This window comes from Brachyistius frenatus, unplaced genomic scaffold (assembly GCF_029030835.1).
Source record: "Brachyistius frenatus isolate BFR_SWC_R1_liver_20210118 unplaced genomic scaffold, ASM2903083v1 Contig_93, whole genome shotgun sequence".
Lineage (NCBI taxonomy): Eukaryota > Metazoa > Chordata > Actinopteri > Embiotocidae > Brachyistius > Brachyistius frenatus.
Window position 1 is genome coordinate 1,331,103 of NW_027210692.1, and position 10,683 is coordinate 1,341,785.

General features: G+C 44.5%; 2 protein-coding genes across 2 annotated transcripts; both read right to left on the reverse strand.

Moving 5' to 3' along the window:
* Window positions 1–1,967: 1,967 nt before the first annotated feature.
* LOC138627924 (uncharacterized) lies at window positions 1,968–5,430 on the reverse strand. Its single transcript, XM_069710568.1, has 4 exons — window positions 5,187–5,430; window positions 3,751–4,299; window positions 3,493–3,653; window positions 1,968–2,848 (listed from the first exon to the last, which is right to left on the reverse strand). The coding sequence occupies exons 1-4, from the start codon at window positions 5,349–5,351 to the stop codon at window positions 2,416–2,418; spliced, it is 1,308 nt and encodes a 435-aa protein (XP_069566669.1). The 5' UTR covers window positions 5,352–5,430; the 3' UTR covers window positions 1,968–2,415.
* A 1,611-nt stretch (window positions 5,431–7,041) lies between these two features.
* Window positions 7,042–8,861, reverse strand: tpgs1 (tubulin polyglutamylase complex subunit 1). Its single transcript, XM_069710581.1, has 2 exons — window positions 8,522–8,861; window positions 7,042–8,230 (listed from the first exon to the last, which is right to left on the reverse strand). Exons 1-2 carry the CDS (start codon window positions 8,859–8,861, stop codon window positions 7,569–7,571), a joined length of 1,002 nt encoding a protein of 333 aa, XP_069566682.1. The 3' UTR covers window positions 7,042–7,568.
* Window positions 8,862–10,683: the final 1,822 nt, after the last annotated feature.

The window sequence follows — 10,683 nt, forward strand, 5'->3', positions numbered from 1 at the left end:
CCTCGGGAGTTTCGCTTGCTTATCCCCGAGTCCACCGGGTTCCTCGCTTTCGATCTCGGGCGAGGAGGTGGCGGTCTGTCGGGCTGGACGGATAGATGGACGGGACTTGTTGGGGAGGGAGGGGAGGTGTGTGTGTGTGTGGGGAGAGAAGGAGGAGGAGGATAAGAAGAAGAAGAAGAAGGAGGAGGAGGAGGGGAGACTAGCCAGGGGCCTCGCTGTCAAGTTGTCCCCCCCAGCCGAGAGCGACTGCGACTTCGCCCGGGTGTTCGCGGCAAAAACAAAAAAAAAAAAATCACGGGAGGACTCGGGGCAAAAAAAAAAAGGGGGGGGGGGAGCCGGGAAGACGGTGGGGCCTCCCCGAGATGCGCTGCCCGCTTTGCTCGCCTCTTAACACGGCTGATGTCAACGACAGATTAAGCCCCTTAATACCCGTTTTATATCATTAACCCGTTGTGTTAATTGGAGATCTGTCACTGTCGTCCAAATTTAAATCTTCACAATCCGCCAAAAAAAAAAAAAAGGTTTCAAAACTGCGGCATCTCCACATCCAGAAAACAAAACAACAACAACCCCGAAACCGCTGATACCCGTGCGACGTTAGGAGAGCTTAGAAAAAAAAAACCAGTATTTAGTCCTCCTCGTCGGTAAGCTGACATTAACGTAATAAGCGTAATTTACACGATCCACGCCGCAAGGAAAAACCACATGAGCTAACGTTAGCTACGACGAGCTGCCCCGCTAGCCCGCTTAGCTCCCTTGAACGACGCCCCGGCTGAAGCCGCGTCGACCCCGCAGCGATCGAAGCAGCAGGCCGGTCGGAGGAATGTTGTCCCGCCTTAGCTAGCGATAACAGGGCAGCACCCCCATCACGTCCTGCCTCATTTTGACGGTAATAAAAAAAAAAAATAAAAAAAAAATACAAGGCGACTACAAAAGTCGGGCCCGAAATGAGGGAGGAAAGGGAGGGAGAGAGAGAGAGAGAAAAAAATATATATATATATATATATATATGCGTGCCGGACCGGCGGCTTTTGCTTGGAGATATTATTCACGTCGGATAAATATGGCTTTCGGGTCGCTGCTCGTCGCTTGGAACAAGGTGGGCACAACCGGGATGATGCCAGGCGAGGAGGCGGAGGAGACTGCCGCTGTTGACGGACGGACGGCGGATTGCGTGAAGCAGGTTAGTGGCGGACCAATTGAATGGACGAGGCGGGTCTCGGGGTGGGATCTGGCTCCGGGTACTCAAGTTAGGTCGATGAGGTGCAAAACCAATATGTATGCACTGATAAGAGCTGCTTTTAATATATATATATATATATATATATATATATATATATATATATATATATATATATATATATATATATATATATATATATATAATATATATATATATATATATGTCCAAGACGCTGCATGAGAGATCACTGCTAAATTAAGCCCAACACCTGCTGCACAATATTCTGCACTGATGAAAACCATCTTTCAATACGTGGTGCGAACATGGGAACAGAAGGCATTTCAATAGTACTCATGACGATCCCATCAATAACCTGCTGCACCACACAAGACAAACGATCGCCGAGGACTGTGGCGGCTGTGCGCTGCGCCAGCAGCGACATCTAGTGGCCTTGAGGGTACAATTGCACGCGACATCTGGTCGGTGTTCATTCAATAATAAGTCCACGTTGCTTTGCAAATGAGGACGCTTGGCATTCATTGCATCACCATAAACACAAAGCGGTCTCACCCCCGGTTTTATGTATCTCGATTATTTCTGCTTCCTTCTGTCTTTTAAGGAATAATTGAACATTTTAAACTGACTTTTGCCTTCACAGAGTCAACTATTCAATGCCAAGGCTTATGTAGTGAATGTGCAAATGTTGCAGCTGGGTTCCCGTAGCCTGGGGGGGGACAAAAAGAAAAAAGAAGCAAAGTGTTGTGACATGCAAAAATTATGATTGCTTACAATCGTTTGTAATAGAAAATAAAATATTGACAAAAAAGTAAGAGAAAACCATACACGCCAAACTCGTCTGGTCATTAATAAAACATGAATCTTTATGCAGTGATGCACTACATAAAATATACAAAATAAGTGTGCACAATTAATACAAAAAGTCTTACTATACATGGTGTAATTCTTTGACAGATTAAAAATGGGAAAATGATCATTTCACTATTCATACCCAAATTATAGTGTTCCCATGGTAGCCCGTTATTAAGATTTCACATCGTCAGATTTATCTTGAATCAGACTGAGCTTTGACATGCCTACAGTTAAGGATACATGTTAATACCGGACTGGCAGACCAAGTGACAGTCTTGTCATTCCCACCGTGCAGTCAAGACGCTGGCGAAACATGTAACAGTTCGAGTACAAAAGTTTACAAGCATTATTTTAGTCCTGTATCAATTATTTTGTTGTTCAAAATAGTCACAGAAGAGGCGTCTGACTTCCTCGGCATTGCATTGGTCCGTGCTGGTCGAGAGGAGCTGCTTGTGGCTGGGCTGAGGGCTCTCTGCTTCGGCCACCTCCACCTGCCACTCTGCTTTGAAGGCATCCCCGTGGGACTCGCACATGTTGTGCAGAATGCAGCAAGCCAGGATCATGGTGGGCACCACGTCCAGTCCGCAGTCGTTCCTCTTGCTCATGCACTGCCAGCGTGCCCTCAGCTTCATTAGCGCCTCCGCCGATACACGCAGCGCCCTGGCGAGCTGCCGATTGTACAGCTGCTGAGGCTCTGTCAAGGCTGCGTGACTTGCCCTCCTGCCCTTTTCCTCAGGATATGCCTTCATCAGCCAGCTCTGGAGCGGGTAGCAGGCCTCCCCCAGCAACGCATACCTGCACATGACACATGGGTTTCATTATACTGCCTGGGAGACACGGAAAGACTTGACATCCTGAAAAGACTCGGCACTGCGAGATTTAATCTGATCCAGGTCAAGGGAGAGGACTTCAGGCAGACCACTGATTGGTATGAGAGAATTGTCACAATCACTGCGTCACTGTGTGTGCAACGGGGGACTTCCTACCCAGGCCCAAGCTACTATAGCAGCCCCAATGTTTTTATTTAATGGGCTACTCCATTCATGCAACCTGCAAAACAACGGCATGGTCAACTAAGGAGGTGCAGAAGTTTCTCTGTTTGGTTGCCAACGATATCCTTCTCTGTTCCCGTGTGTGTCATGTTGAAGAGGACATCACGGCAGTTTCACACGGTGTCGCTATGACGATCCAGCTGCACTGAAGCGAGTACTATTTGCTGTTGAAAAACGAAATCCAGAAAAGTACCTGCTACCAATTAAGTGAGTAGAGTCGAGTGGAGTGCCGGCAGTGAAATAGGGGCATAAGAGAGGAAACAATAACGAGCTGAAAATCTCCAAAAAAAGAAATATTATTTCATAAATTAAGCGCTTTACCAAAATTGTTGATGACTAGTTTTCTGATCGATCGATACATTTGAACTATCTCGCTGTTAACGCTACCTGAGTGGTTTTCCCATGAAGATGGGTGGTGAGGCAGGTGACAGTCCGCCCTCTGCAGCTGTGGCCCACAGCGATGAGTTCTGCAAGATGTCTGCTGGGTCTGTCCCACCTGGGAAACTGGCACACACATCCCAGAAGTGTCCTCGGCCGCTGACGGCCACCTGAAGCAGCAGAGACATAAAAAGGCAAGCAGTCAAAGTCTGATTGGACAACCAGCGAGTGTTTCTTCGCAGCAGCACAGATGAGCACTTTGTCTACCTGAGACAGCACTGAGAGCCAGCCGCCAGGGTTGGCATAGTCGGATGCGTTGTTTGACGGGGTGATGATAGCTGTGTGGAGTGTTGCTATGGCAGCAACACAGTGAGGGAAGCCCCAACAGGACAGGAAGAGCTGAGCTGAATCCTCCAGTTCCTGCTCACTGGGCGGCCGCAGGTAGATGGAGCTGAGGAGCGCCACGATGGCGTGACACATGTCTCGAACACACCTGCACACGGTGGACTTCCCCACACCAAACAGGGTGCTGATGGTGCGGTACTCGATGTTCGACGCGAGCCGCCACAGAGCCACGGCTACGCGTTTCTCCACCGGCAGCGCCAGGCGGAAGCTGGTGTCCTGGCGTGCCAGACGAGGTCTCAGCTTCTCACAGAGGTAGAAGAACGTCTCCCGGCTCATACGGAACTTATCCAGCCAATCGGAGGGCTGGAATTCTGTCATCACCACCCGCTCCCACCAGTCAGTGCTTGGAGTGGTTGTCCAGGGACGTGTGCGGATGCGGACGTTGGAGCGGATCCCTTCTGCTAACATCATCTGGGGAGAGGGGAAAAAAAATGAAAGAGATTTCTACCTGTTGTGTTTGGTAACAGGTCCACTGAGATTATCTGCTTTTGGAATATCCAGAATTTATCAGGCTTTTTTTTTCTCCTCTTAAACAGGGAGACAGGTTTTGTTTGATTTCCTTCCATTCTACCTGATATTGTTTTTGAAATCATACTTGCAGCCACATTTGATGTATATAAATGTAAATACTCAAACAAGAAACTTGGTCTTGTTGAAAACATTTAAGAACGGAATTAAAAAAAAAAAAAAGCCAAAATATATATTTTTTTATGTCTTTTTATTTAATTAATGTTTTATTCTGGGCCTTTTTTGGTATCTGAAGAGATGGTGACAGCCTCTTTTTACTATTACATTTATCTATTTACATTTTACAGATAATACCATTTAATACTACGTGATTGATCTATACATAATAATTAATAGTCATAAGTCATGGACATAAATAGAGCCTTAAACTATGTATGTCTTGGACTGTATATTCTATGTTATTGCACATTTTGGTGTTCATATGCTAAAATTTGTTTTCAAAATGTAGAGAAAAAAACTAAACTAATCATGAACACTGGTGGTATCCAAATGTTGACCTGGCTCACTAAAATCAATCAGTCTCATATCAATTTGTGATTTCCAATCAAACCTAGGCTGTTATGTTGAGATAGTTAAACCCAGAAAGTTATCTTGGGAGTGATTTGTCTTCATTTACAAGGCCTTGTAATATAAGATGCCGAGAAATTGGACTAAAATGGAGTATAGCATGGCGGGTCGGGCCCACAGCAATATTTATACAAATATGCTTGTGATCAGCGCTGTTTTGCAGTTTGTATGCTGTAAACTGAGACAGAGAAGGCGTGACTGACCATCAGCATCCTCCTCTGTCTCTGGAAGAAGTACTGTCGGTGCCGGATGCGTCTCTGGATCTCATTGCGCCTCTGAATATTCGCCTCGTTGTTGTCTCTCCTGCGCTTCAGCAGCACGTACGTCATGAGAAACATGAGGGACCGCAGCTGCTCCTCTCCGTCCATATTGACAAAATGCAGCCAGGAGGCAAAACGTAAGAAATGAAGTGACAGTGATAATACTTTCTGAAGCCCTCTTGTCACTTCGCAACGCCGCTGTTTAAACTCGCGTACTTCCGCTTTTCTGCCTGTTTGTGTCTGACTCGGAGGGGTGCTGCCATCTCGTGGCCGCCAGTGTGTAGTAATTTCGACAATGGTGCATCTTCTATATTGGCGATAATTAGGTAGGTAGGTAGGTAGGTATATACTTTATTAATCCCCGAGGGGAAATTTTTTCGCTACAGCAGCATACATACAGAAGCAATAAGACAATAATAGAAACAATAGAATAAAATAATATAATAATAGAAAAGCAATAAAATAAAATAGCAGTAAATAGCAGTAAAAAATATAAATATAAAATGCACAGTATATACAGTACATTATATATCTGTATATTATATACAACAAACCAAGAAAACAGTCAACATATATATATATATATACAGTACAGTATATATCTATATATATAATATACAAACAAACCAAGAAACACAGTCAACAGTGTTATTGTACTGTGATGGATTTTGCCAGAGGTGAGTTATTGTAAAGTCTTATTGCAGTGGGCAGGAATTATCTCCTGTATCTGTCCTTGTGACAGCAGAGCTGGAGGAATCTTTTAGAGAAAGTGCTCCGCTGTCCCTGCAGCAGGTGGTGGAGAGGGTGGACAGGATTATCTAATATGGATAATAGTTTGTTCAGCGTCCTCCTCTCCACCACCTTTTCCAGGCTGTCCAGTTTATACTGTAATTTGATGCGTCCTCTTAAACTAACCTAATGATTTCCATGACATACACAGTGAATGGAGGCTCTCATTGCTGACCATTGTGTATATATTGTTTGAGCATTTAGTGTTACGATGAAAAGAGTATCTTTATTTTCAAGACGGTTGTATATTGTAGCTGTGTTGGGTAGGCGATGGGATTCTCCCACAATGCTCTGAGTCAAGGTATTCGCGCGTTTGTAGTTCTCTGAAAATCTGTGTTTTTAGGGCCGAGAACATGTGTTATGTGGCCAACTGTATTAGTGTTAGTGATTTTCCCAATAATTATACTGTGTTTCTATATTCTACATCAAATGTCATGTAAATACCCTCTTGTCTGGTACTGAAGGTTATGTGAAAAGTAAATCTTAATGTAGGAATATGTTTCAATGAAACAGCTGATTCGGAAACCGAGCGCTGGCTCATCATGTCATTGACACAAGACAGTCTTGAGTCACATTAATTCAACAGTAGATTAATATATGGTGTATACAATGACTGCAAATATTATGTAGAGATAAAAGATATATCAAAAACAAGACAAGAAAAATACAGCTTTGGGTTAATGGAAAATAATATGAGGTGCAATGTTATTTAAGGGTATTAAATACAGTCGTGGTGTTTAAAATCTGGGTCATTTGGAAGATCTTTTTCGCTTGGGGGAAGCTCCGTTTTATTTTTTCTCCCAATCTTCTCTTTGTCCAAGTGATGGGAAGGATTTTGGCTCATATGCTGAAGTCATGCATGACGATGGCCTCTATGTTGTTTTTACCGTCTTTAAGCTTCTTTCCAGCTCATCAGCAAAACGTGTGACGTGTAATGCTTTCTTAGCATTTGGTTCGTGGCACACTTGACATACAAATACAGTTAAGTGAACATCAATTCGCAAAACTCTTCATCTGTATGCCATCTTTATTATTCCCCTAAATGTTTTCTGCTTTAATCGATACCCTAAACAAAAGATGAAAATAATGACTCGACTTATTACAGCAATGTTGATTTGACTGGATGGAGAAGACTGTTACTTTCTAATGTGAGCATTTCAAGGCAAAAACTGAAAAACAATAGAAACTATCAGGATAAACGCTGATTTCAGGGAATAAATGTAGTCTAGGAAAGAAGCTCCTCGTCTGTAAACAGCACAGCAACTGCTTTTGTATTCACAATAAATGATTCAGTAAAATTCCTCATTCTTAATAGGTTCAAAAACAGTCAACAAACGATGTGTTTTACAGTGTAATTGCTGGGTTTACTGTCAGTCTTGAAAAGAGGTTATATATGTTTTGTTTTTTTGTTATTTCAAATTAGTAATTTGCCATTTGGGCAGCAGTATGTTGGAGATTACAGAAGGTTAAGAGATGGTCATTATTACTCTAGGTTAGACTGTAGATGGCCGTAACAATCGTCGGTCATGCAACAATTTAGGACACAAGTTTGACTCGCGTGATGAATAGCTCTGCCGCTGCGTTTTCAAACTCCTTTGCGTCCATGTTGCCACCGGGCCCCCGTGTCTGTGCTCCGGCCATGGCCTGAGCTAACCTGTGGGGAGAGATCTTGGCACTGGCCTCCAGGTAGCGAATAGCCTTCACATTAGCCTCCAGGGAGGAATTAGTTGTAGTGTTTGCGTTGACACAGAAGTTTGCGTCACAGCCCCGGGAAGTCTCGAGGGCCTCCTTTAAGGTCCCCAGCACGGCCAGGCACAGCGCCCGCGAGGCAGGCCCTTCGTCCGGGCAGCACACCTCAGCGTAGAGCCTCTGAGCCTGCCGGATGTAGTCTGAGAAAACGGCACACGTGAGTACGCCGTGATGGAAGACATCATAAGGGACGGTCTCGTGGTCCTGGCAATGGAGGCGTCGGAGGAGTGGAGCAGAGGTGGAGGCTGGGACTCCACCCTCGCTGCACAGGCACTGCAGAGTCTGCGTGTAAAGGCCTCCTCTCACTCCTCCTCCTCCTCCTCCTTCTCCTCCTGTGGGGCTGCCAGCGCAGGAGCCATCGGGGCCTTCAGGAAACTCGGCTGCACGTCTTCGAGGCCCAGTGAGGTTTAGGAGGTCGTAGGCCACACGGACGTTGTTGCTGAAGGCAGGGGGGGGGGGGGGGGGAATGTAATACAGGAAAGTCAATCATTAAAATAAACCATTCTTTGTAGAGTTTTAGAAGACTATGTGTTCACAACTGTTTATAGATCAGAGTCCACAAAACAACCGGGAATGTCAAGCAAAATTATAAATAGCTTGGTGATTTATGGAGGTCATTTGGCTATTTGATTCCCGTTAAAAGGCTCTGCAGCCAAGTGTTTTAGCTGTAGCCTACTATTTGGAAATCCAATTAAATTGGAGGAATCCTGTTTCGTTTAGGACCTCTGAAAATTGCACAGACCTCTGGGAGTGGTGCGCCAGCCGCAGGTGCCACAGCGCCCGGTTGAGATGCTGCTGCTCCTGCGCGCCGGCGCTCATCAGGCCGCTGTTCATCTGCTCCTCATCGCCGCATCCAGCTGCGCCGGTGTCCGACACGGAGGCGAGGTTGCAGAAGTGGTCGGCCAGGAAGCCGATGGGATCGTCCGATCTGGCTTCGACCAGTTTGAGGATGGCCCCGCGCAGCAGGTCTCCCACCCCGGCTTGCGACAGAAAGTCCCTGTCGCTGTCCGATTTAGGAGCTTTGCCCGCGGGCATCCCGGTAGGAGTAGCCCCGGACCGGCGCTTCTCCTTGTCCGCCATTGCTGTTTACGTCCCGTGTCGCAGCAACGGCAGCGGAAGTGATGAAAAACAAACAAAAAAAAAAAAAACCGGTCAGGAGACAGGAAATGATCAATTCCTCAGGAACGTCGCAAAATAGGTGGCGAAAGTAATTAATACCTCAAGCAGATGTTGTTGTTTTGGACCGTTTTTCATCATGCATACATGTTGGGTAGGCGACGGGGTTCTCCCAGAATGCCCCGAGTTCACGTGTTCGTGTTTTTAGTTGTCTGCCCTAAACACCGCAGATGTTATGTGACAAACTGTATTAATGTTAGTGGTTTTCACAATAATTCTACTATTATGTTGTGACAAAAAAAAACAAAAAAAACACGTGGGCGTGATTGTAAGAATCCTCTTGTGCGCGCACTGCAGTGATTGTTAACTATTAAACATTCATCCAGCTACCGGTTATACTCGTTTTAGGGTCACGTGAGGCTTGGAGCCAATCACAGTTCACTTTGTGAGTAGCTGAGATTCATACCTTAGACTGACAGTAAAGGTAATCACGTTGACAGATGGAGGTAAATACACTGGTTGAGTGACGCATTTAATTATTAGGTTGACACAGGGCTTGTTAATAAGGTACACTTACTGCTCTCACGCTTTCTCTTCCTTATTATCTAAAATCACAACATTTGTTATCAGCTCTATGCCGACGTCATTCAAATAATACCTTCTCTGTGTATCTGGACCTGCCACTCATTAGTTTGCCTGATGTCTAAAGCTTAATATGTTCTATACCTCCACAAAAGTAAAATAGATCCTGCCAATCAAACCTTCTCGCCTTTCAGCTGCTTGACCTCATTGTGTCTTGTCCCCGTGGCAACCCACCAGTCATGTCCATGTCAAAAATCGGTGACTTTTTTTTGGACTCTTCTTTTAACACTGGATCTGGACTGTTGTAATTCTTTGTATGCTGGAATCGGCAAAAATCTTTTATCACGCCTGCAGTCGGTGCAGAACTCTGAAGTGAGACTTTCAACTGGCCTGAACACATTTCCCTGATCTTAAAATCCCTTCATTGGCTACCAGTGCAGTACAGAATTAATTTGAAAATTTTAATCCATCCATCCATCCATTATCTATACCTGCTTTACCCGGGCCGATCGGTTCTTCTCTGTTGCTGCCGCTAAGATCTGGAACAACCTTCCTAACAATATTAGGTTGTCATCCACCCTACCAATGTTTAAAAACCGTTTAAAAACCTATTTATTTTCCCTGGCCTATCCACTTTGATATTAACTTGGCACTTTTGTGCGATTTGTGTTAGTTTGTCTTGATTTTAATGTTACTTACTTTTAGTAATCCAATCTTTTCCAATGTATGATTGCTTATCTGCAGTGAAGGAAATAATTATTTGATCCCTTGCCGATTTTGTAAGTTTGCCCACTGACAAAGAAATCAACCGTCTATAATTGTAATGGCAAGTTTATTTTAACAGTGACAAGACAGAATATCAAAAAGAAAATCCAGAAAATCACATATAAAAGTTTCAGCTCCCTCCACAGACGTTCTATGGGATTAAGGTCCGGAGACTGGCTTGGCCACTCCATGACCTGAATGTGCGTCAGGTGTTGACAGGTGTCTTTTACACAGGTAATGAGTTGAGATTCAGAGTACTTTCTTAAAGCGAGAGGAATAATCTAACCGGTCTGTGGGAGCCAGAATTCTTGCTGGTTGCTAGGGGATCAAATACTTATTTCACACAATCAAATGCATATCAATTTATAACTTTTATATGATGTGATTTTCTTTTTGATATTCTGTCTCTCACTGTAAAAAAATAAACCTACCATTACAA

What these genes read in the sequence shown, in the direction of transcription:
- LOC138627924 (XM_069710568.1), bottom strand. Translation starts at nt 5,351, where the DNA reads ATGGACGGAGAGGAGCAGCTGCGGTCCCTCATGTTTCTCATGACGTAC. An exon ending in GACAGAGGAGGATGCTGATG is followed by an intron (nt 4,300 to 5,186) that starts GTCAGTCACGCC and finishes CCCTCTCCCCAG; the next exon opens with ATGATGTTAGCAGAAGGGAT. An exon ending in TTCATGGGAAAACCACTCAG is followed by an intron (nt 2,849 to 3,492) that starts GTAGCGTTAACA and finishes TGTCATGTGCAG; the next exon opens with GTATGCGTTGCTGGGGGAGG.
- tpgs1 (XM_069710581.1), bottom strand. Translation starts at nt 8,861, where the DNA reads ATGGCGGACAAGGAGAAGCGCCGGTCCGGGGCTACTCCTACCGGGATG. An exon ending in GGCGCACCACTCCCAGAGGT is followed by an intron (nt 8,231 to 8,521) that starts CTGTGCAATTTT and finishes CCCCCCCCCCCC; the next exon opens with CTGCCTTCAGCAACAACGTC.